This window comes from Rhipicephalus microplus, unplaced genomic scaffold (assembly GCF_043290135.1).
Source record: "Rhipicephalus microplus isolate Deutch F79 unplaced genomic scaffold, USDA_Rmic scaffold_930, whole genome shotgun sequence".
In the NCBI taxonomy this organism is placed as follows: domain Eukaryota; kingdom Metazoa; phylum Arthropoda; class Arachnida; order Ixodida; family Ixodidae; genus Rhipicephalus; species Rhipicephalus microplus.
The window spans coordinates 1-25,799 of record NW_027465482.1 but is presented as its reverse complement, the minus strand read 5'-3'; the positions used below and the strand labels follow the sequence as shown (position 1 = coordinate 25,799).

General features: G+C 47.3%; 1 protein-coding gene across 2 annotated transcripts; it reads left to right on the top strand.

Annotated features, from left to right (window-relative positions):
* The first annotated feature begins 293 nt into the window (after window positions 1-293).
* On the top strand, window positions 294-25,762 carry LOC142795883 (uncharacterized). Of its 2 annotated transcripts, none has more exons than XM_075886154.1 (2): window positions 294-3,765; window positions 24,222-25,762. In XM_075886154.1, the coding sequence occupies exons 1-2, from the start codon at window positions 3,520-3,522 to the stop codon at window positions 24,354-24,356; spliced, it is 381 nt and encodes a 126-aa protein (XP_075742269.1). In that variant the 5' UTR covers window positions 294-3,519; the 3' UTR covers window positions 24,357-25,762. The 2 variants fall into 2 exon arrangements, with proteins under 2 accessions (XP_075742269.1, XP_075742268.1); XM_075886153.1 differs by lacking the exon at window positions 24,222-25,762 and adding an exon at window positions 9,286-11,881.
* Window positions 25,763-25,799: the final 37 nt, after the last annotated feature.

The window sequence follows — 25,799 nt, the reverse complement described above, 5'->3', positions numbered from 1 at the left end:
GAGTTCAACATCGAAACAGGTATGCGGCCTGCTCCCGGGAAGTTGTCTATAGGACCCCCCTTTCATGTGGTGGTTGTGATGTCGAAACGACCGGAAGGTGTCTGAACGATCGGCTGAGAGAACACGCGAACAATTTTAGAAATGGGAAAGATGGTTTTCTTGCCCAGCACTGCACTGAGTGCAGTTGTGCTCCCCTCTTCAAGGACACAGCGACGCTGTACAAACACAGAGATAAAAGCACCCGAGTCATTGTCGAGGCCGCGCAGATGGCACGCGAACAGGTATTAGCTCTGCGCAATAAACTCAGTTGGAAGTTAGCGCTCGTGTTTTTCGTGTCCGTCTTGTCTCTGTGTCGTCGTTTTGTTCTCGCGCTATAACTATCGTCATTGATGGTAAACTTTATTTCTTCAGAAGGAAACTCTTCAGAAGTATGCTTCAGCCTCCAGAGACTGTGGTTTCATTTTCGAACTATGAAAACACACCGTTTGGTGTAGAATAGTGGAAATAGAGCAGGCTGTAGCACTATCGATCATTCAGCACAGCTGTCACATCACTGCCTTCTGTCACAGCCCTTGCGCTAGATGGCAAATGAGCTGTAGCACTTGACGCATTATCGATAACAGATTTCTATAAAGAACTATAGAATACCATTGAATGTTCAGGTATCTCTAGCAAACACATGAAAAGTGAAGCAACATCACTGCAAAATAAACAAAATAATTCAAAAACAATATGAAAGAATACATACGGAGAGTCCTGTACAGATGACTCTGGGCTGTAATGGCGAGACCCAAACCAGCGCGACGACGGCCGCCCTAAGAAAAAGTAAGACCGCAAGTTCAAGATGCTAAGCTGCACTGAATGACAAAAATGCTTTGACGACATGTAAAAAAAGAACGCATTACATGATGTTCAAGCAGCCCACTTTTCTATTGTTTGAAGAGGTCAATTTCTTTGTTATTATACAGGCGACAACTTAGGTGCATTAAAATTGCTGACCACAGGTGCCCTGTCTCTGCCTTGCTATTCCAGGAGAGTAATAAAGAAAGGCAAGAAAGAAAAAAAGGTCATGAGTACGTTCTACACTAGACTGTACAGACACAAGCAACACTGTAGTGTAGACCACAAATGATGCTGGTAATTGTCTACAGACATAGCTTACAGCTACTAATGCACCATTCTAAAAAAATTATCAGTGAATTAACAAGGCACAGATACAGCCATAGTCTTCATGAGGCAAGCCGTCCTCATCGAAGTTGCTAGTTGCACCCGGACCACTGCTGGCACAGTGTTCTTTGCACGGCAGCCATAACGCATAAGAAGGATCTGTAGCAATGGTGAATACACAGTGAAATTTCAATGCAACAAATCTCAATGAACCGCTAAATATTATCCTTTATTGTGAAGTCTTTTTAAAAAAAGTAATAAAAATTTGCACAAAAATAGTAAACACTAACTCATGAGCCGCATACCCATGCTGTGTATACATTATCGAGCAACCACATTATGCTCAAATAAGTGTAAAAAACAAACTCGAAGTAATACAGAACCAGTGCACGTTTATTTAAAAAGAGGGCAGTCTATCTTGATGTGAGCAGCTCGACTGCTGGAAAATAAACCATTACGGTAAGCAGGCGCGTCCTTCTTACGCACTGCGAAATGTTAGCAGTTAATACGAATTCTTCACGTTGGTTTGCGTGCACTGTTTCAACGTCGTCTTTACTCTCGTCGCAGTTTCCTTACCACAATGGATGATACGGATCTTATCGGTCATTAGCTAAGCTCACATGCACGCTTTGTTGAAGCACTGTAGGTTGTGTGAGCGTTAGTACAGCATGAACGAGTTATTATCAGAGACTTCAACCAATAGGTCTCTCGTATTGCATTTTTCACCGTCTAAGCATTCCTCTCGTGCTGTTTCCGTAGCTCATCTTGAATGTTCAACCAGCAACAAAAAGGCTAGAAACCAGCCCGCATGTCAAGCTGCCTGACAAAAGCAAGGATGACGGGGCAAAGGCTAACTTGAAAAGCAAGTTCCAGACGATGATGATGGCAACAGGGCTATCGCACAATTGAATAGTGCAGGCAAAGAGAAATATGTCAGCATTCTCATCATGACGAGAGTGGCAGCTACGGAGCTGGGAATAATGTTTACAGCCGTGAATAGCTTCTTAAAGTCGTCATTCATTATTTTGGAGTGTTCTGAAAATGTAAGGGAGATAAAATTCGATAAATTATTCTGAAACATGCAATATTCTGAAATTTGTAGTGGTGAAACATTTTTACAATAAACCAATGGACATTTGGAGGGGAATTTTCGAAAGAAACCATTATATTGAGGATTGCTATAACGAGATTCGACTGCACAGTGTAGTACTTTTGGAGAAGAGCTAAAGGTTGATAATTTGAACAACCATGAAAAAAAAAAAGATTGAAATGAACAATCCACAAAATGAAAGTAAGCTCATGCTATGGAGACAAATAACAAAGAAGTAAGGTAGATTTCCACCAAGGAGCCTTTGCAACAAGGTAATCAAGCCTGCCTCCCAACACACAAACAGCGGTATACAAAAATTCAAAAGCTCAGTTATTACAAAGTTTTATAAGATGTCCATGTGCAATACAGTAATTTGACAATGAAAAGTGGCAAAGGACTTCATACTTTAGCCAATAGATGATTCATTGGCACAGTCATTTCCCTTCTTCCTTGTGTAATGTGTTTTGCAAATTTTACTTGCTCTATTATCGCAGCAGCAGCTCAATATCTTCTTATTTTCCAGCATTGGTTTACACTTGCACTCTGAGCACTGGGTGGGTAGGTGCCCATTTGTATGCGTTTCTTTTACTGAGAAATCATGTTCACACGTGCACATGTTGGCACATCTTTCCATTTGTGCCACACAACTTTAGCCACATGACAAATGTATTTCATATACCCCTTTAGCACTGCATTCTGCATATGATTTCGTGTAGTGCTTCTTGCACCCTGCTTTCGTGGCCACCTATGAACGTGCACAAGACTGCAAGCTCCTTAAGCATCAAAAACTTCACCTCAACTCCATGTCGTTTCCCAACCTTCTTGTGGTGGTACAGCATTGTATGCACATGGGGCACAACTATATATGTCTTATCGACCTTCACCCTTCGAGAAGGAACATTAGAGTTTCTGGCCTTCGACAAAGCCCCTGTACCCTCGTAGCACAAGCACAGCCAAACTTTTTGAACTGGGCATGCGCAAAGGGGCATTGTCTAATACTGCTACAACAAAATTTTCGCCACGATGAATAATTTGCGATTCCCTGTCAGCTGCCCATCTAGTACACAGTTCGCCGGTGTGCCGCCGAGCTGGTGGGCTCGGCGGCACACCGGCGATGGGTCATCCTAACCCGCTTGACTTCTTCGCTACGCAGTTCTTCGTGCTGCCCTGGATCCTGATGCTACTGCAGAACTTCGACCAGCCTACTCGGTCTCCACTACCATGCGGCGCTGACCACCTGCCTGTGAACGCGTCACCTCGCCATGACGGGGTGCGCCAGCCCGGCCTGTACTGTGCACTGGAATGCGCATCACCGCCAAACGCTATCACTACGGTTGCCTCGTGGTCATCAGCTGGCATCTTGGATTTCGGGCACGCTATCTTCTGACAGCGCCACCGTTCCTTGGAGCACCAATATAAACCCTGGGCAGACGCTCACTGTGCCTAGTGGGCTCGGCGGCACACCGGCGATGGGTCATCCTAACCCGCTTGACTTCTTCACTATGCAGGTAACAAATTACCACTGCCTTTACGATAAGCGAACTGGATGCCGATCATTACTTGTTCTGCTGAGCCCACGGCGCTCCATCTCTGTAGTTCTCGATTGTGCCAAAATGCTGTTGAAATTGTTGTTATTAGCAGGTGATATTGAGACTAATCCTGCACCTAGGAATGAACACTGTGTGGTGCTTAAGTGGTGCCTAGTGACATGCTTGATATACTGAAGACGTTGCAATCTGGGCAGTCGGCCATGCTTGAGCAGTTAGGTTCAATCAGATCAACCCTTGATGAACATGAAAAAACGTTCAATGACCTGAGCTCGCGATTGACCAAAATAGAATCCGACTTACTATCACTTTCAAATGTTCAGTCTCAATTTGAAATCATTGAAAGTGTTGCCACTAACAGCGCTGCTCAGGTAACTAGGCTGTCTGACCGGATTAGCCACATGGAAAGCACATCCCGAAGGGGCAACCTGATCTTTTACGGGTTCAGTGATGTGCGAAACGAGGCGTGGCGTGTTAGTGAAGAACTGGTTACTGATCTCTGTCACAAAAGCCTGGGCATGACTATTCGAAGTCGTGACATAGAACGTGCCCATAGACTCGGAGCTTATCGTGATGGGAAATGGCGACCGATAATAGTAAAATTTGCCCACTTCAAGGATAAAGAAGCACTCCTTTCGTCTAGCAGTAAACTGAAAGGCACAGATTACGGCATCAGTGAAGACTTTGCCCCGGAAATTCGTGTAGCCAGAAGGCGCCTTATTGAATTCGGAAAAGCACAGCACTCCCCGTTTAAGCTCCGTTATGACAAGCTTATCTGTGGCAGAAAAACATACGTTTTTGATCAGGCTAAGCAGTTGGTTGTCGAACCTCAGGCCTAGCAACGGGCGCAAAAGCCATGAAGACCGAATCAGAGTGTTAAGCATGATCTCTCACTGCTTTACACTAACATTTGCAGCTTGATGCCAAAACGCGATCCGTTATGCACCTTGATCTCTTCTTCTTCTAGCAACGTCATTCTGTTGACGGAAACGTGGCTAACCTCTAACATACTTGATTGCGAGATTCTTCATGATCTCTCAGATTTTGATATCTTTCGCAAGAACCACTTTGATGATAACCGTGGGGGCGGTGTGGCGATTGCCACACATCGCTTGCTTAAGTGCTCTGCTGTAAATGTTAAAAGTTCTCTGGAAATGGTTTGGACGTGCTGCCATGCCACTTCACCGCACATGTTAATCGGCTGTTGCTACCGTCCACCATGTGCCGATATCACCTTTCTTTCGTCTTTTCACGAAGCATTGTTAGAACTAACAACAACGTATCCCAACACTCCCGTCTTATTATTCGGTGATTTCAATTTTCCTTCAATAGATTGGAGTAATGTTGCGTCATGTCTTGCACAAAATAACATGGCTGCAGAATTTGTAAACATAAGGGGGGAAGAGGCGCTTTGACATAAAGCATCTTTTTATTTAGGTTAGGACGAAGAAAACTTAGGTGATTATGTAGTTACATGTGCATATATCAAATATGAACTCAATTTTTATGTACCCCTTACCATTAATTTTTTAATGAGTCATTAATTAAAATTTCATTTGGTCACTTTTTTAATGAACTGGCAACACGGATTATGCTGAATGAAATGTCATTGCATTCTATAGATGTCAAAGAGTGCAAGAAGCATAATTTTATGGTTCTAGCCTTCCTACAACAAAAGTTATGAAGCTTCAAAGTTCACCATTCAATTACCGTGAACACATATTTTTCTTATTTTACCTTTTCTAAAAATTTATAGCTTCCTACAGTAACATATGACACTTTATTGCACTCACTAGACATCCAGCTTTTCAGCAAGACAAAAATTATCAAAATCGAATGTACCAAAGCTGAGAAACGCTTGACGGAAGAACGAAAGGTGGCCAAAAAATTGAAACTGAGAAAATCGCAAAAAACAAAACTCCGTGTATTTAAGTAGTGCCACACAAATAAAAACTCTTTAATTTGCAAACAAATTCCTCAGAAGGCACCAGGAGAGTAGTCCTTATCACATTTTTGTCGTTGCCGCCGCTTTGCTTGTTGCGAGAACCTGGCCGATGCTGAACGCTTCCGCTCAGCACTCATTATTCGAAGAGAATCTTTTTCTTCTGCCCGTTTCTCACTCATGGAGTTTGGTTCCAGCTGAAGTTCTCCAAGGATACGAGCGGACGCTTCCTTCACACCGTAATTGAAGCGCATCACTGCCTCAGCAACTGCGGTCTCGACAGCTATCAGTGAAGCATGCTTGTCCTTCCGCATTAGAGACCATATAACCGAATGGAGTGCCTCGTTTGCATTTTGCGTCTTTCCTCTCTGGCAGCGTTTCAGCAGCTCCATGTCAGAAAGTTGCTCGTAGACTGGAAGCAGTGCATCACGGACATTTTGAGGAAAGTTGTAGGTGTGTTTTGGCAGCGGCTCTCCTTTTGCAGCAGCAGCATTCTGCTTGCACCACGACTCACTCCCACTTGGGCACAAGGTGTGGTTCAATTGTTCATCAGTTGATGTGATATGATAATATGTGGCCATGGCTGCCCGGTGCATCGCATTCACATCACCGACATTGGACTTTAACGCCCAACCATAATATCTAGACAATTTCTCTATGACATCACCTGTCAAGCGGCCTCTTCCACTTAGTGTATCCCCAGAACCTTTATGCTTTTGCACAAGGTTGCGTAGTGCAGTACCCATTCGTTTCTGGACATGGTTTATAGAGTCCTCTTTTTGGACCTGTATAAAACCATAAACTTTTGCGTCTTCCACAGCACGAAAGGATCTACTGTCCCCATCACACAGCATCACTGTGTATCGCAAGCCGTGACGGGAAATTGAACGCTCAAAGAGGGTCACTGCTGCCTCTACCTCCATATGGCCCGATTTGCACTGTGTGTTCTTTTGGCAGGTGTGCGTCGACTCCCAAGCCAAGTAATTTGGGTCCTCTTTTGGTGGTGCGCGCTGGCAGCCGGCACAAAAGTTTGAGAGGACAACATAGTCCAATACATAGCCTGTAAACAGCTCTATAACTACACCCACACCAATGTGCGACAGGTGGCCTCTGGTCATCCATGTGCCATCATAACAGATGGCCACATTTCCTGGATTGTCAAAGTGCAGCTCTTGGTACAAGTTTTTCACGGTTGTGGCACAGTCAGAGAGGACCTTCTCTGCAGCTCTTGTTGCAGCAGGATTCAGTTTGTTTTTCAGATGGCTCTGGTAGCTTTTGTGATGAAGTCCCCTGTGGGAAATTCCCATAACAGAGAAGACGTCGTTGAGGGCTGCCTGGCCATTCCCTGTGCTTTGCATGGCACGAGACACCAGGAGATTCACTTCAAATGGGGGGCATTTAGCCTGACTGGGTGCCCGCCAAGAGCTCCACTCACTGCCAGTAGGTCCACAGTTGGTGCACTCTAAAGTCAGTTTCATCGCAAGTCCATAGTCACACGCACCTTTTTCAATCGAAACGGTCCCATTGCACGTCCGGCACTTAGTAGTCCTTTCAAGCAGCTTGTTTATTGCGGAGAAATCGACGATCCCGTAGGTAGCCGCCGACGGGTCAGAGTTTTCGCGCGCTGTCGCGAGCGTTCGCAGCTTGCGCTCGCTCGCGGAAGTTGCAGATAAGCTGGAGATCTTATCTTCGATCTGCTTCTGCTGTCGCGCACAATCGGCGCTCGTCAAGAACGTCGTGTCGAGCCTTGTGCCACGCTGTCTATCACTGACGTCGTCCGAGGCGGTTGCTGAGACAGGTGGAGAAATCGACATTTTGACCGATGAAGTCGCCACGCCGTCCTGCGCTGGTTGCGCTTCTGGTGCACCCGCGCCATAATCTCGCTTTGCCCTAGTCTTTTTGCGCTTCTTTCCGAATTTATGAGCAGTGCGGAACTTTTGATATGGCTTCGCCATGATCAAAGGTTCAAAACGTGTCCGAGAGCGTAGGCCTAACTCACTCTCGGCGGCTGCGACGTACTTCGGCTAGCTCGCTTGGCACCGTGCCAGTACGCCGCCGCAACGTGCAGTTTTTGTCGAGGAAGATCAAAAACGCTTGCTCTAATTTCTTGCCAGCTTGCGCAGGTTGGGTAAACCGACGAGAACAACACAGATACGACAGCGAGGTGAACTTGCCGCTTCGAGTGTGCTGCGCCGCTGCGCGCAGCAGACAGCGCGAGGGGCGCGGCGAATCAGAAGGCGCGAGTTGGTCACGTGCGCTCACTGCGCCAATAGGCTCACGTGGTGGGACCTTTTTTCGGCGCGTATTTTCTGCACGAATTCCGAGTGGATGGAAACAAGCGCGGCGGGATATTCAAGAAAAAGCGCGGCTCGTTCGAATGACACCAAGATGGCTGCTGTACGGAACGTAGAACGGCAACTGCGCGGCGTTGAAAAAGCCCGTTTTTCACGCGTCCTTCGCTAAAAATTTAGCTCGCTGATGTCACATAAAACGCTGTCACGGCTAAAATACTGATCTGGGACGCATGAAAATTGGCGAGGTTATGCATCAGTAGCGGCAGAATCCAAAAATAACATTTTCAAAAAATCGATTTTTTTTCGCGATTTTCGGTCTTAAAGACCCGCTTCCCCCCTTTTTCGCCTCTCACAGCTGGTCAATAAACCTACCCGAGTAACCCAACACTCATCAACAGTCTTGGACCTCCTTTTCACGTCACACCCCGATAATGTGCCCCCCCCCCCCCTCTTACGTATATCCGTGGTTTTAGTGACCACAACGTCATTCATGCAACATTTCCTTGCAACATCTTAAAAAGCAAGAAATCTAAAAAAGTACGCTATACGACAAAGCCGATTATTCCAGCATCAACCGTGAACTTTCTGTTTTTCACGAGAAACTTGCCCTTACATATCGGCAGCATTCAACTGAGAGCATTTGGATACTATTCAAAGCCGAAATGCTGCGTTTAATGAATCTTTACATCCCAACTATCGCTATAAATGAAAAAGCTCGTTCCCCCTGGTTTAACAAGTCTTTAAAAGACCTAAGTAATAAAAAAAGCGATTATTTCGAGTTGCTAAACGAACTGGTTCATCCTCGGCCTGGCAAAAGCATAATAAGGTCGTTAAAGAATACAACTCATTAAAAGCACGCGCCAAGCGTGACTACTATTCGACTACCATACCAAATATGCTGCAGTCTAACCTGCGCCGTTTTTGGAAAGCGATTAAGCCTGATAATAAAAGTGCCATTTCACTATGTGATAACATGGGGACACCCATTGCTGATTCCGAAGTTCCCGACGCACTGAATCTAGCGTTTTGTTCAGTGTTCACAAAAGCAAGTACAAATGCATTACCACACTTTCCATATTTCAATTTTCCTCCAATGGAGGGTATTGAATTCAGGGCAGAGGGCATTGTCAAGGTCATTGACTCCCTGAAGTGTTCTTCATCCTGCGGTATTGATGGAATCAACGCGAATCGCACTGCACGCGAAATATCAACACGAATCGCACTGCACGTGAAATATGCGTGCAGTGCGATTCTTTGTATTATCTTTCAGCACTCACTTGACACAGGTACAGTGCCAGATGATTGGAGGACAGGGAAGGTCATTCCAGTCTTCAAAAAAGGTGACCGGTCTTCCCCTGGAAACTACCGTCCCAATTCCCTCACCAGCATATGCTCCAAGATCATGGAACACGTCATCTACTCTTAAGGGGAGATGCGAGTCGAAAAATCGCGTTTTTAGCAAAATTTCTCGTATTTCTGATTTTTATTACATTGTAATCTTCAAACCTTCTTTCATCTGTGAAAATTTAAAAACTAAATTCGAACCGCAAAATGCAAAAAAATGTGTATGAAGGCATCGCGGTGGCTCGAAATTTCGTGAATTTGCGCCGATATTGGCCATTTTTGACTGCGCGCTGCTCCCCGTCGCAGTGCCGCCCGCCATCGCGATCGGTTGGGAAAGTTGCGTCCGGCCTTCTTCGTACAGCTCCGACGACCGCCAGTTTCGTACGTGGGCAAAAAAAATAAAAGATGAGGCCTTTTTATCACGTGGTTTGAGCGGTTTGAAACGCGCGGCACCCTAAGCCGCATCGCCATTGGCTACCGAGTCATTGTCAGATGTGTTGGTGGCGGCCATTGGCATTTGGTCCGTCTGCTTTTCTGCGCGTCTACGCACGCGATGACAAGCCCTAAAAAGTGCAACGTGAGACCGCAGAAGTTTCGAACGAAGCACAAGTTCATGGGAAGGCGGCGTAAAGCGCCCCGAACGACGGCGACGAACGAGAACGCGCCTACGTGTGCTAGGCCTGACAGCGGCATCGACGAGTGCGCGAGCGACAGTGGCTGCGATGAAGGGTTTGACGCTGCGCTTTCTTTCGTCATTGCTTCGGAAAAGAAGCTCGGCTTCTTCGAAAAAGACGGAAGACAGCGCGATGAGGTTTGTGCAACGACAGTTTTGTGCGACACCCTCTTGCTGACGGCACTTGTGGCAGGTGTGGCATGCCCTGCTTGCGGTATTCAAAAACTTGCCGTTCGGGAGCCGGCAGAAAAGCGCAAGGGACTTTCGTCGCTCCTCGAACTTCATTGCGAAAACAGCGAATGCTCAGCGATTGTTCTTTCGTGCTCCTATACGTCACTGCGTGTTACGGCGGACGGCAGCAGCCGAGTGAGCCAACGGTACGACAGTGGGAGCTCCCGAGATAGTTTTGCTGTAAATGTGAAGGCGGTGGTGGCTGCACGCGCTGTCGGCATTGGGCATGAGCAATTGTCGAGATTTTGCTCCATTATTGGACTCTCAAAGCCAATGCACCACCGAGGATTTTTTTCGATAGCAAAGAAGGTGCACACCGCTGCCATGGCAGCTGTGAGTGAAAACTTGCGCCGATCCAGAGAGTTGACGAAAGAAGTAGCAGGCGAAACTGAGGTGGCTGTTATGTTTGACGGCACTTGGCAGAAGAGGGGCCACAAAAGCCACAACGGGATTGGCGCAGTTATCTCCTTAGATACTGGCCTCTGCTTTGACATCGAGGTCATATCAAATTACTGCCTGACATGCAGTAGGCACAAGGATATGGGCCCAGACGAGGAAGTGTGGCAGGCATTCCATGGCCCAGTCTGTGAAAAAAATGCAGACTGTTCCTCCCATGCCATGGAAACGGAGGCTGCATTGCGCATTTGGCAGAGAACATTGACTTATGACACCCCACTGCATTTCATGACATTCTTGAGTGACGGTGACAGCAAAGCATATAATGCAGTTGCAGAGTCAAAAGTCTATGGTGCTGTCAATATAGAAAAAGAATAATGTGGCCAAGAGACTTGGCACTGCGCTACGGAAGCTGCATGTGCCATTACCACGAGGGCAGAAAATGAGAGCCAGCCATTCAGAAGCTCCAAACATACTATCAGATTGCCATAACAAGCAACAGGGGGAGTGTACGGGATATGTACACTACAGTATGGGCTTCGTACTTCCACTCATGCTCTACTGACAATGCTGGGAGCCACAAGTTTTGCCCTGCAGGAACAGAATCGTGGTACAAACATCAACGCGCTGAAGCACTTGGTGAACCTGCACCATGCCACACACCTCTCCTGACTAAAGCACTGAGATTGGCTGTTTTGCCCATTTATAAGCGGCTAACGGATGAGGAGCTCCTTGCTCGATGCATCAAAGGGAAAACCCTGAACGCATCGGAATCCCTGAACAGCAAAATTTGGCTACTTTGCCCCAAGACTAAGTTTGTCTCCCGAACGGTTGTCGAGACTGCCGCAGCTATGGCAATCCTGTGGTTCAACAAGGGTCATGCTACTTTCGAGCACATCCTGGAAGAGCTCAACATACTGCCATCTAGAGATCTAGTTACTTTCAGTGATTCCCGCGATGTGAGGCGCATCAAGAGAATGTCCGAGCGTCTGACAGCAGAAGCAAGGGCCCAACGTCGTGGAGTGAAAAGGGCACGGCTAGAAGAGAGTGCTCGCAAGGACCGTGAGGGCACAACCTATGCTGCAGGACAGTTCTAGTAACTTACAGTGCTTTTCAAAGTTCTGTTGAACATTATGACCAAAGATTATGCATTTCTAACAACTCTGTGATAAAAAAAAAAAGGTTTCAAACTTTCAAGTGCGTTTTTCTCCTTTTGCAGCTTTGTGTGATCTGTGCTTCTTATACACGCTAGTTCGTATACTTAGAATTGTCATACCTCTATGAAATTTTGCACATAGCATGATGAAGGCCCATAGAGTGCAAGTATCTATTCAGATTGTCAGTGCTGCTCGATTATGTTTTTCAAAAATTACATAACATTGAAAGCCCTTGGCAACTAGAGCCATAGTAAATTTTTCTATTTTATTATTTTATTCACCTTTTTACACACAAAATTTATATAGTTTGTTGCACTCTACAGTTCCAAAGGATCATAGTCAGCTATATCTGCATGCTTCATCTCAAATTTTTATAGGTCAGAATTGTTGCATAACAATGACCATAATTTTGCAGTATCTGACCTGCAGAAAGAAAACCAAGCAATCTACATGAAAATAAATGACATATTTGAAAAGAGGAGAAAAAAACTCTATTAGCATGCCAATTTGTGTTAAATTCAGACAGAAGAAAATCGTTTTTCGAGTAGCATCTACCCTTAAGACACATCCCCTGCATTTATCTTAGAAACAAAAAAGAAATCGTAGTGATAACACAGGTAGAACAAGAGATATTGCTCTCGCATAACGGGAAGGCTGTGAAATGTTTGTTCTGAGAAATCGAGAAAAAACGTGGGCTCACATTTTTATTGCAGAAGATGCAACAAGTCAACCTCAAAACGCACCAGAAGCATAGTCTGAATGCGTTCTGTGCTAATGCTTCCTCCTCACTAGCTTCCGGAGTTCCACGTGGTTTTCTTGTTGGAGACGATGCTGCGACGGTGGTCTTTTTTTCTCGCTCTCCTGACACCAGTGTTTGTCGCAATCATCTCCATTTTACCTGAGATTGCCGTCGCAGAATTCAAATTGACCGTGTTGAAGCACAGCACTGCTTTTGCAATGGCTGATTCAACAGCAAACAGGGACACATCGGGTTCCTTGGGGGCCAAACTTCTGATTACTGAACGCAGGTTCTTGTTTGAGGTCTGTGTTTTACCGCGTTCGCACCTCTGAAGCAGGGCCCTCCCCCAATGCTGGGTATAAACGGGTAGTACACTCACGTCTCGTTATAACCTTATGGGATATAACGAAATAATGGATATAACGAAGTAAATAAATTCTCCTGGAACGCTCCATAAGAACCATGCATTTTAAACCTCTTTGTAACGTAGTATAATAGTATAATTGACCAGTAAATGGATATAAGGAACTAAATTAGTCTATCAAAAAAAAAAAAAACACCGTAGTGTGTTAAGTATATTAAGTATATTGTTTTCTGCGGAGTTTGACGCTTTTTCGGCGTGGCTCTTTCAAAACTACCCTGTCGACTTTACAGCCACGCTACACGCGGCCGAGAGAGCCGTCCTCCTCACACAGCCAGCGGTGAGGATAGAGGAAGCGCTCAGCGTGTCACATGACAGATAAGCGCTGACTGCGTCTGCGCTGCTACACCCTGCACCGAGAAAGGAGGACTCTCCGCGACAGCTTTCTTTCTTTTTCCTCTCTCTTTGTGTGCGGCCTTGAAAGGAGAAGGGTTTCTACATGCAGAGACCCTTCAGCAGATCGGCATTTGAGAGAGAGGAAACAATCTGCCACAATTTTTTATTTTCTTTTCTTCTCCTCCTTCGCGCGCAGCGTTGAGAGGTGCCACCACGGGATCGGGCATGGTTCTGAGAGCATTTTTAGAGCGCAGCATGTTCGAATCAATTGTCGCACCTGCTTGTGCGTTCGAATGACTGGGCGTTTTCGCCCATTGGAATACACATAGCTTTGACGAGACCTCAGCGTGAGTTCGAATTAACCGGAAGTTTGAATTAAGGAGGGAGGTGGGTCTTTAGACAACTTTTCTTATTTTTAGTGCCAGCTAGATGAAAATCGGCAGTCTTGAGCAGTTTTTTATGCTGATTTCAAATCTGTAATTAGTTTTTTGATAGCTGCAATAGTTCATAAAATATTGATGTCTGAAATCAAATTAGTTTCATGCTCGTTACGGGGCTTTATGAAAATTTAGTCTTGCTAAACCAAAATCTGAATGCATGACACTGTTGCTAAATATCTACTGTAGGGGTTGATGCTATTTTTATTCATTCAGAAGCATTTTACATGAAAAAAAAAAAGAATCATTGACTGCAGACTCTCAAAATAATAGTTCAGTGGCCACCGAAACGGCATGAGAAACTGTATTTACAACGCTGTGTGTCTGTTTCAGTACACAGCAAGCAAAATAGCACTTGAACAGCATGGTAGCAAACACTTGAATAGTATAATCAAGTGGCTCTTCCATAGACAGCATATCTACACACAATGTTCCAGTCCAAAATGCAATTTTTGTCGGAAAATTGCCACTGCTGTCCACTGAAACTGCCCTACAGCATACCAGGACTGTAGGCCGAGTCTCTTGCTGGTTTGTGTCGCTTTGCAAGGCGGGTTTTTGTTGAACAGCTGTCAGTGTGCTTTTTCTTGGACTTCTCCAGCCTGATGTTGTCTCTTTCGAGGCTGCGGAGCACCGAGCGATCTCCAGGGCTGTACCCTAGTTTTTCCGCAATTCCCGCTTTGCTCCTTGTGACACCTTGGTTGAAGCGGCTGACAGGTTCAGCCCCTGCCCTATCGACGCTGCGCAATGAGGCATGCTGCGTTTTCGAAACCTGCAGCCAAATCACAGAGTGCAAGCTTTCATTGGGGTTCTGCGTGAGGCCGTCGCTGCACCTTTCCAGAAGGGCTGTCTCACTAAGGCGCATGAACACGGGCTCCAGTGCCTCGCACACAAGTTCGGGCAAGCAAGGTCGGGCAAGCACAAGGTCGGGCAAGTTTCTTCTTGCCGTACGCTTGACGAGTCTTCTTTTTTAGCCGAGGGTCTCCGCTCACACCGGCCATAGCGTTGAAACGAAAGGCAGAACACCACACGCGCGCGCAACAGCAACCGCTGCAATGGACTGGCGGAGCAAGAAAAAAAAAAAAAAAACGGCGGGTGGCCTTGGCCGCGCCAGCCAATGGGAAGCGTGAGACAGGGGGCTCGACTTGCGAGCGCGCGCTTTAGCCAATCGGCGGTACGGAAGTGGCTTTCAGAAAAGGGGCGAGAGTTGTCGTTCTCTTGAGGCGACGCCATATTGAGGGGCCGCAAAATGAGTACAAAGAAATCGGCTTTAACACAAGACCAAGATGGCGGCAATCGGCTCCCTGCTTCGCCGTCGGTGCGCGCGAGAAGTTTGACCAAATATTTCGTGTTCCGGAGCGTTTCGAGACTACCGTGCCGTTTTGAAATGCGATTTTATTATATTTCCCGATCGAATTCAGTGTTGAAACTTTCATGGCAGGTTGCTTATTGGTGCAAACATTCGGAAAATGCGGTTTTCTCAAAGACGATTTTTTGGTCATTTTTGACCATTCTAAGACCTGCGTCCCCCCTTAAGCATGTTGAAATTGATGAGGTTAGATGTGTTTATTTTCTGTTGCATGCGTGATCACCTAGTGGTACATCAGGCCACGAGGGTGTTTCCTTTTTTGCATGCTTATAGGTGTGCGCTCATCTGAGCATACATTGCCGCAAACTGTTGTAATCGAAATAACGAAATAGTTGTGGCTCCCCTTCAACTTTGTTATAACGAGGTTTGAGTGTGATGCCTCTGCCACGTCTTTTGGTAGACTGTAGGCATGCCTGGGGTCAGGTTCACCCTTTGCTTTTGCAGCATTGTGTTGACACCATGAACTTTCCCCAGCTGGGCACAGACTGTGGTTCGGGCATTCATCAGTGGAGGTGATGTGGCGGTATGTGGGCCATCACAGCCTTTTGCATCTGGCCCATTTCACCTTCATGCGATTTCATAACCCAGCCATAATATGGGCTCAGCCTAGGAATCAGCTCACCTGTGAGCCTGCCTTTCCCACTGCAGTTTTGTTTCTGCACTAGGTTTCTCAACGTGGTGCCCGTCCGTTTCTATACATGATTAATGCAGTCTTCCTTCTGCACATCTATGTATCTATACACCTTAGCGTGTTGTATGGCGGAAAATGTCTGAGAGTCTTCATTAGACAGCATAGTTGTTTTGCGCTGGCAATAGCGTTCAAGCGTACCTGTGAAATAGAATGAGAGTCGTCTCCACTTCCATTTGCCCTGTTTTGCTGTTAGTATTTTTTTGGCATTTGTGGTTAGCCTTCTATTCTTGATAGCCCTCACTAATAGGCTTTGGGCCCACCTCGCAGCCTAGGCAAAAGTTGGAAAGAACGATGTAGTCCAACATGTAGTCACTAAATATTTCGATAACTGTGCTGACGCCAAAGTTGGAAGAATGGTTTCGTGTCTTTTACGTGCCGTTGTAGCCAACGGCAATATTGCCCCGGTGAGCGAAGGCTAAGTCATCATAAATTGTTGCAACCTTTTCCACATATTTCCTCATAGCGGAGTCAGCGGCTTGCGTTGCTGCGGGTGCCAATGTATTCTTCAAATGTAAATGGAACGTCTTGTGGTGCATTCCGCGGTGTGAGATGCCCATTGTCGCAAAAATATCGTTCATTTCCGTTTGGCTGTTGCCGGTAGCCACTATCGCCCTCGAAGCAAGAAAATTTACTTCAAACAGATTGCATGTGTTCGTGCCGTTCGTGCGGGGCGAAGTCCATTCATTTGTGATCTCACTGCACCTTTCACACTGCACTAGCACTTTCACGGCAAGTACGTAGTCCTGATCCCCTCTGACGATCATAGTTGGTCCATGGCAGGCTTTACAATCCAAGGCACCCATGTCACCCGTTATCGCATTCAGCATATCTAGATGCATAAGCAGATAAGGAGGAGCGGGGCCCGAGTCGTGTGTGAGTGCCTCACTACAACTCGCGGTGACTGTGTCAATTTTCTGTGCTGTTGCTGGCGTTGATAAAAGCCGCTCGAGCATCGCTTTCTCATGGGCACGATTTTTTTCTACTTCAGTGTCTGTCACCACCTTGGCGTCGATTCGTAGTCACCCGGAGTTCGCTTCACTCTCATTGTCGTCGTAGACAACGACAAATCGTCGTCAAAGTCAACCAAGGGCTCTGATGACTTCGTAGATTTTCTCCCGGAACCATTGTGTTTCCTGCGACCAAATGCATGCACGGTGCGATACTTTTTTGCGTTTCCAGGTGTGGCGATACGATCAGAAGCTTTAGAGTGCTCTGCCGATTTCGAGGCGTCACAGCAGTAACCGTCCAATGAGCGCCGGCAGCGTGTTCAGCCAGTCGCTGACCTGTGATTCGTCCACTTTCTTACCTTTGCCACTAACAGCTTTGTACACTAAGCCGTGCCATTCTTTAAAACAATGCAGCCACCCGCCAGAAGCTTGAAAGTGGTCGATGCCAAGGGAAAGCGCAATGCTGTCTGCCTTTTCGTGTACCGCCTTGCTGTCTAAGTTGACGCCAGCTGCTGTGACTTCGCGAAACCACATCAGCAGGACCTCTTCCAGCTTCACAGAGTAGCCTGCTTCACATTAGCGCCAAAGTGCTGTGCATTCTTCAACACGACTTGTCACTGCCCAACGATGGTGCAGAGTGTCGACGGCACTATGCCGAACTTCTTTGCCAAGTCTGCGCGTTTCCTCTTGGGGTTTTCGTCGACTTTCCCCAGTATTTCAATTAAAGGAAAGCCTTCCGCTTCCGAGACATGTCCACTTATGCTTCGGTCTCCCAGTATACGAGCAGCAACTCACACAGATTATGCAGCGGCAGCGACACAAATGACAAGAAAAACGAGAACCTCTATGCGTGCGCTAGCACCACGTCCACGTGAAGTCGCAGTCGCGCGGCGTAGTCATGTAGCAATCAAAAAGAAAAAAGAAACACACACAAACGCCAATGATCTGCGAGAAAATAGCTGACGTACCAAACTTGTCAGGCACATGACCCGGCCTGCAAATGAGATGGGAGAGCCCGCTCTGCCATGCCACTGTCACACATGTCCCGTTTATTAGGGAGGCGATCGCCGGGCTAATTCCAAGAGCCGAACTATCGGCCCCCCGAACCGCACCACGAAAGCGTGGACAATTTAGAAGTGGTCCTTTTTGGCGCACCAGCGGACGCCGGCTGTGGCCCAAAGAACAAGTCAGAGCCGAGAGTTGATAAACAAACAAATTATATTCTCAATAATGGCAGATCGAAAACAATACGCAAAAATGCACACTCCACAATAGTTGCATACAATATGTCACCAATCAAACCAATCAATCAACGTACTACACAATACAATCAGCCACACTCAAAACAACGGACACTGACAACAATACGCACTACAATGCAGTCGCATGCATTGAACAACCAAGACACTTAAGGACTAAAGAGATAGAAAACCTATTCAGTCCAAAGTCCTTGGAACAAAAGTCTGAATGATACTCTTCCGAGAATCACTCACTCAAAGTCCAGCGTGGTTGTCGTTCCGTAGCTCTCGAAGTTTCTCTTCCAGGAAACCTCGCGTTCTCAAATGGCCACTCTCCAAGCCTCAAACTTCTTCGCCAGAAATCCGTCGGCTTCACACACGCAGCTCGTCGGCTTCACACACGCAGCTGTTGCCCGCGTCTTCGCTCGATAGCGGTAACCCCACGCTCTTGCCTGTAGCTCGAGCCGTCCCTACGGACCAAAACTTCGCCGACTACACGGCGGACTCTCTACGCACTCTGGCGCTCACTTCCGTCTCCTCCTGTTCTGTCACTACGGGCAGAACCTTCGCCGACTACACGGCGGAATTCCTACGCGCTCCGGCGCTAACTTTCCGTCTTCTCCTCTTCTGTCACTACGGGCAGAACCTTCGCCGACTACACGGCGGAATTCCTACGCGCTCCGGCGCTAACTTTCCGTCTTCTCCTGATTTCTCGTCTCGGCCGCTCGATTAAATACTTTCCGCGCCACCTTCCAGAACGTTCTCCTCCTTTCGTCGGCGCGATGCGCAGCGAAGGCTGGGGAGAGGCACGAGACGGTTCGACTGCCCTCTCCGGAGGATGATTCACTCGGTCTGACCCCGCCTCCTTCGTTCTAGAAAAATCGCGGCCTTGCTGGGCCGCCGATGTGGGGTGAGGAGGATCGTCTGCGAAGCCGTGCTTCTGCGGGGAGAGCGCGCGCCCGGGAGCCCTGGATGTTTGCTTTCTTTTTTTTTTCTTTTTTACCTCGCGGCGTTTCTGCCGCCCGTTGTCGCAAGGATTTGGCGGCGCGCTCTTTTTTAGCGCTCGTTCTGTGACACTGCCCCCCACTTTAAGAATATTATCTCATAATATTCAAAACCACACAAACGAGCGCGAAAAGTCACCACACACTCTCACAGACTGTAACACAATCCGTCGCTCGTGACACGTCACATTCACAATATATCACGCAATACAATCTTACATTGTAGTTCAATTCCACAGCACATGAAATATAACCACAGGCACATGATTACAACACTTCATCACTCATTCCAAACAATACAAACGTACAAGGTTCTGTCTATACAACAATTATACAACACTATACATCACATCATCGCACAGAACACTGACTCGCTCGACATACACTTGAGACACTGCCCCGCCGTGGTGGTCTAGTGGCTAAGGTACTCGGCTACTGACCCGCAGGTCGCGGGTTCGAATCCCGGCTGCGGCGGCTGCATTTCCGATGGAGGCGGAAATGTTGTAGGCCCGTGTGCTCAGATTTGGGTGCACGTTAAAGAACCCCAGGTGGTCGAAATTTCCGTAGCCCTCCACTACGGCGTCTCTCATAATCATATGGTGGTTTTGGGACGTTAAACCCCACATATCAATCAATTACACTTGAGACACAGGATAACAAGAACATTAACACAACATATGTCACTCAGCCCTGCCAAACACATTCTGATTCCACCTCGGCACCTATCTTGAGTACTTCGAACAGCGCTTGCGCCCCTTTTTGCGGTGCTCGCTCGATCTCTTCTTGTGCTTCCACGTTCTTTTTCGGCGAGCCCTTTCCAACGACGATATCTGAGGCGTCGTCTCAGCCATCGTTGTCTCTTCCGACACCGTTAACGCGTCATTACATTCGACGGGTCCTGTCTGTTTATTTACCCGCTTGATCATGCCTCTACTTTTTGCCCGGCTGGCCAACTCCGTCTCCTTTACACTGTCGGTCGGTTGAAGTCGTGCCGACGTAAGTCCGGTTGCTCGGCCCGTGAACTTATTCGACACGATCGTCTTCTCCTTCGCTGTCTCTTGTGCCGCAGCTTCACCTTGGGCTCTAGTGAGCTCCGTCACGGGATGTTCCTCCACTGTATCTCGCGGCCGCTGTGTTGGCGAGGGCTCTATCTTCGGGTCTTCTCCCAAACATTCTGGATCACTTGGCCCTCGCGCCCCGTCGATGTTTCCGATGACAAGGTCATACAGGGGGGTCGTCATGCATAACGCAGTAACCTTCCCGCTGAAGTACGGGGTTTCAACCTCAATTTCTGCTTCGGGAAGTATCCGGACCGTACGGTCAATTAGGCAAACCGGTTTCGTTCTGCCTGTCAACTCTTTCCCGTACCAAACTTCTCCGCACGATAACAGTGGAACTGCCGGTATCTCTTAACACCGTAATCTTTTTGCCCGCAACTTTTCCAGGCAGTGTTGGCATTCCTTTCGTAACACCGGTTGGCTGTTTTGACATTACAGCACCCACAATAGGAATTTTTTCCCCATTCTTCAACTCTACGAATCCATCGGTGACGGCATTATTATCAGATTTCGGTGCCGCTTGCACACAAGATACCTGGTGAGTTTGACTCACTCCGTTCCGACAAGCGTCTGCTTTGTGCCCAGTCTGACCACACTTGAAACATTTTACTGCCGTAGGGCTCGTAAAGATCGTTCGACAGTTTTTCGCGCGATGACCCACTCGGTTGCACAGAAAACATCGCGGAATGCTCTCTGGTGCACGCTTCTTTTCTTCGGGAGCCAATTTCTTCGAATCGTCGGGACACTCCTTCTTTACCTTGGCCAAATTAGTGCCACCTTGCGCTTCCAAGAATTGATCAGCCAATTCAAGCATTCCTTCAAGTGACTCAGCCTTCCTCTCTTTTTCCAGCTCGGCTGCTTTTTCTTCTTTGGCTCTCTCTTTTTCTTCTTTTTCCTTCTGGGTGACCCACTTCCGTAGTTCGGCGCCAGAAAGACCCATCTTTTCACCAAGAGCAACTAACTTTTCGAGATCCATTGTGTCTCGCAACTCGCAACTAAAACCTTGCCGCGTGCAAAAAGTATCTGCCTAAATCAGTCTATCGGAACACTCCCCTGCACTCGTTAACGAGAACACTGAACAACACACAAAATCGTTCCGATAGCACTATCAACAACTCGAGGCTCTTTCTCACTACCTTGGACACACTGTGCACCAAAAGGTCCTGTCGCGGACGCCAGATTAATTGTCACACATGTCCCGTTTATTAGGGAGGCGATCGCCGGGCTAATTCCAAGAGCCGAACTATCGGCCCCCCGAACCGCACCACGAAAGCGTGGACAATTTAGAAGTGGTCCTTTTTGGCGCGCCAGCGGACGCCGGCTGTGGCCCAAAGAATAAGTCAGAGCCGAGAGTTGATAAACAAACAAATTATATTCTCAATAATGGCAGATCGAAAACAATACGCAAAAATGCACACTCCACAATAGTTGCATACAATATGTCACCAATCAAACCAATCAATCACCGTACTACACAATACAATCAGCCACACTCAAAACAACGGACACAGACAACAATACGCACTACAATGCAGTCGCATGCATTGAACAACCAAGACACTTAAGGACTAAAGAGATAGAAAACCTATTCAGTCCAAAGTCCTTGGAACAAAAGTCTGAATGATACTCTTCCGAGAACCACTCACTCAAAGTCCAGCGTGGTTGTCGTTCCGTAGCTCTCGAAGTTTCTCTTCCAGGAAACCTCGCGTCCTCAAATGGCCACTCTCCAAGCTTCAAACTTCTTCGCCGGAAATCCGTCGGCTTCACACACGCAGCTGTTGCCCGCGTCTTCGCTCGATAGCGGTAACCCCACGCTCTTGCCTGTAGCTCGAGCCGTCCCTACGGACCAAAACTTCGCCGACTACACGGCGGACTCTCTACGCACTCTGGCGCTCACTTCCGTCTCCTCCTGTTCTGTCACTACGGGCAGAACCTTCGCCGACTACACGGCGGAATTCCTACGCGCTCCGGCGCTAACTTTCCGTCTTCTCCTCTTCTGTCACTACGGGCAGAACCTTCGCCGACTACACGGCGGAATTCCTACGCGCTCCGGCGCTAACTTTCCGTCTTCTCCTGATTTCTCGTCTCGGCCGCTCGATTAAATACTTTCCGCGCCACCTTCCAGAACGTTCTCCTCCTTTCGTCGGCGCGATGCGCAGCGAAGGCTGGGGAGAGGCACGAGACGGTTCGACTGCCCTCTCCGGAGGATGATTCACTCGGTCTGACCCCGCCTCCTTCGTTCTAGAAAAATCGCGGCCTTGCTGGGCCGCCGATGTGGGGTGAGGAGGATCGTCTGCGAAGCCGTGCTTCTGCGGGGAGAGCGCGCGCCCGGGAGCCCTGGATGTTTGCTTTCTTTTTTTTTTCTTTTTTACCTCGCGGCGTTTCTGCCGCCCGTTGTCGCATGGATTTGGCGGCGCGCTCTTTTTTAGCGCTCGTTCTGTGACAGCCACATACCTCGGCGCGACTCTCTACGCAGGCTCGTATCTCAAGCAAGCGTGACCAAGCTTGAGCTGTTTTTTCTTTCTCGTCGATGAGCGTAGCCGTTTACACGGGGAGGAGGCGAGGAGAAATTTTGGCGCTTCTCCGCGCTGCTTGGTGGCTCGGGCAGCTCAGGAGGTGAAGGCAATCGAGGTGGAAAAAAAAAGCAAGAAAAAAACACCGGCAGCCACGGTGGCCTCTTCCCCACTTTGAGACCAGCCGCGTCGCTCCGCTTGGGTGCAGCAATAACGTGCCTTCGTATCGTCCGAATTGACTAGGGAAACTGTTCGTATAAAACCATATTACGACATATCTTAAACAACGTAGTCTCTTCGACACAACCTGAAAATTCGTAGTATCGCAAAATTCGTATAAACCGTAATCATATCATCGAGATTCCACTGCAGCTATATTCAAGTCACTGTATATTGATGTCACAGAAGCCGCACACTTATCCATTAGCTTTAGGAGCTGTTGAGGCTGCCGGCACCAGCTTCTGCTTCAGATAACTCTGCCACATTTTGCTATGAAGGCCGAGGTGCGATATATTCATTGCAACGAAAATATTGTTTATTACCGTCTGCCGATTCTCTGTGCTGACCATCGCATGAGTAGACAGAAGACTCACAACGAAGGGACTCTCGTGTCATTTTTTGCACGCGGTGAGCTCTACTTGGGGGAAAGACCATTGCCGCACTTCTCGCCTCTGCCAAGAAGGCTAACGGCAAAGCCGTATTCTCGCTTGTTTGCGTCGGAAGTCTCGGAGGCGACACATTGATTGCACTGTATGCATGAGAAAAGAGTGCTCATCAGCTCATCACTTCTTCACTGACATTAAAGAAGCAGGACTTAATCTCTGCCGGCCTGTCCGCACCGTCATCGATACTCACAAACATGTGCAATTTCCTCTTTGTTGCCAGTTTTTGTGCAAGCTGTTCAAGTTTATCCCCTGCTTGTTTCATCAGGGGAAGCAATTATGCCTGTGGAACTATCTTTGCGACGTGCCGAACGGTGCTTCTTTGATGACCATCAGCAGGTGACGTTGTTAGTCTTAGCTTGCTCTCGCGAGGCTTGCTGGCGTCCATTCGGAGCCGCTGCAGCCTTGTGGCTGCTGGCAAGTGGTCATTGCTTGGTTCTTCAGCAGAATTGTCGCATTATTGAAGTTGTAATAGTCTCGCTTTCTTTTTTCTTTTACTTATTTCGCATTGGGAAGTTGCAATATTTGGACATAGTTGCACGTAATCGATTTTGCTTGAGCGCGTTGGTGCACTGCAGCAGATGACACCAACTGCCTGCACCAATCGCTGGGCTCCATTTAGTCACGTTCACGAAACGGGCGAATGGAGTAGTGTGCTGGCACTTTTTTTTTCAACGTGGTTACTACACAGCGAATGGGCTGAAAAATGAAATTGTGCTAGGAACTTGAAAGAAGAAAGTGGTTTTTCAGGTGCAACTGATATGGCCGCGATCGCGTGCGTGGTTCAGCGGAAACGTGGCTTGAAAAAAGTCGCATTTTTGCGCTTTCACTCAAAATACAGCTCACAGTGCTTATATAAATTGGTATTGCGGCTTAAATATTCGTCCGTACCTAGGAAGAGTTTTTTGGGGGGATTTTTTGATCAAAGGATTTTCGATGGTAGCGTCGTTGACCTCATTACGTCGCAGCTGAGCTTTTCGGAACGCCGCCACGCTGTGCTGTCGGACCTACAAGGGGAACTGCTGCTGCCCAGCCCCGATAAGACGGATTTACGCCCGAGCCCAGAGTATCCTGCATCAGCTGTGTTGGCGCGTGGAAGATGAGGCAACGCCCACATTTGTGAGGACTGCCTGAAGTGCCGACGGCTTTAAAAGGGCCAGCGCAACGAGAATTCGACACAGTTCGGCAGCGGTGCGCACCTGAGCAGCACCGAAATATTGCGCTTGCTTCTACAGGTAGGCAGCATTCTTGAAAAATCCTGTTATGCTTTAGAAGTGTGCACTGCTGCCGAACAATTTGTCACTTGTTTTGTTTGCATAGTCGTTGCTGTTAGCTTGCTGTTTGTTTTACTGTTGGTTTGTGGTTTGCTGTTATAATGGCTAAAGAAATGACAAAGGCCTCGAAGATTTCAAGCGTGAACTTAGGCTAGAAGTCAGAGGCTTAAGGGGAGATGTTACTCAAAAAAGGTTTTTATTTATTTCATAACCCAGCTCCTTGAAATTTTAGGTGTTAGTAAACCTTGCAGTGCTGATTTCATAACTGTAATTATTTTTTTGATAGCTATAGTAGTTCCGGAGTTACTACAACTTTGATATCAAAATATGGGGTTTTTTGTGCACATAATAAAGCTTACTAAAAATTTTCACACAGAATTGCAAAATGGTTCATTCTGCTGCACTTGAGCAGTACAATACAGAAAAGTACCTCAAATAGAAAATTTATTTGCTGCATTTTTTAAAAAAAATTAAAAGTTCTAAATGCATATTTTACATCTATCTATCAGCGTATCAAGTTGTGTAACAAAAAATCTGTGATGTGTAATGCAACCTAAAGTAGATACTTGTATTCTAGAGTGGCTGATTAAGCTCTGTGCAAAATTTCATCAAGATAGGACTATTTTATGCCTAAAGAAGATTGTGCACAAGATGAGAGAATTACCTCAAAATGGAAATCGAGAAAAATCCATTTGAAAGTTGTAAATATGTTTACTCATGATTACACAGTGCAATTTGCACAAAACTTGGTGATATCATAGAAGGGACACAGCTAGAGCACCTAAAATTGTCCTGCTCCATATGTGGATCCTTCTCGCTGCTTGAAAAGGGAGTCATCAAGGCGCACTTTCTTTGCCACGTTCCGCCGATGGGCCCTTGCCTCGGCTGTTTCACACGCAGACATTCTTTCGATTCTCCTCTGGTCGCGGGATTGACCCAGGGTCATCAGTTGATCTAGTGGGATTACACCAAGCTCCTCTAGCACGTGTTCAAAGCTTGAATGTCCTTTATTGAACCACAGCACGGCCATAGCAGCGGCAGTTTCCACTGTTGTCCGGGAGGCAAACTTAGTCTTCGGACACAACAACCAGATTTTGTTGTTCAAAGATTCTGCAGCGTTTTGGGTCTTCCCTTGGATACAACGCACCAGCAACTTTTCATCTGTGAGCCGCTTGTAAATGGGAAGCACAGCCAATCCTTGAGCCTTGGTCAAGATTGGTGTGTGGTCGGGTGGGGCCTCCCGAAGCGCTTGGGCTCGCCTATGCTTGCACC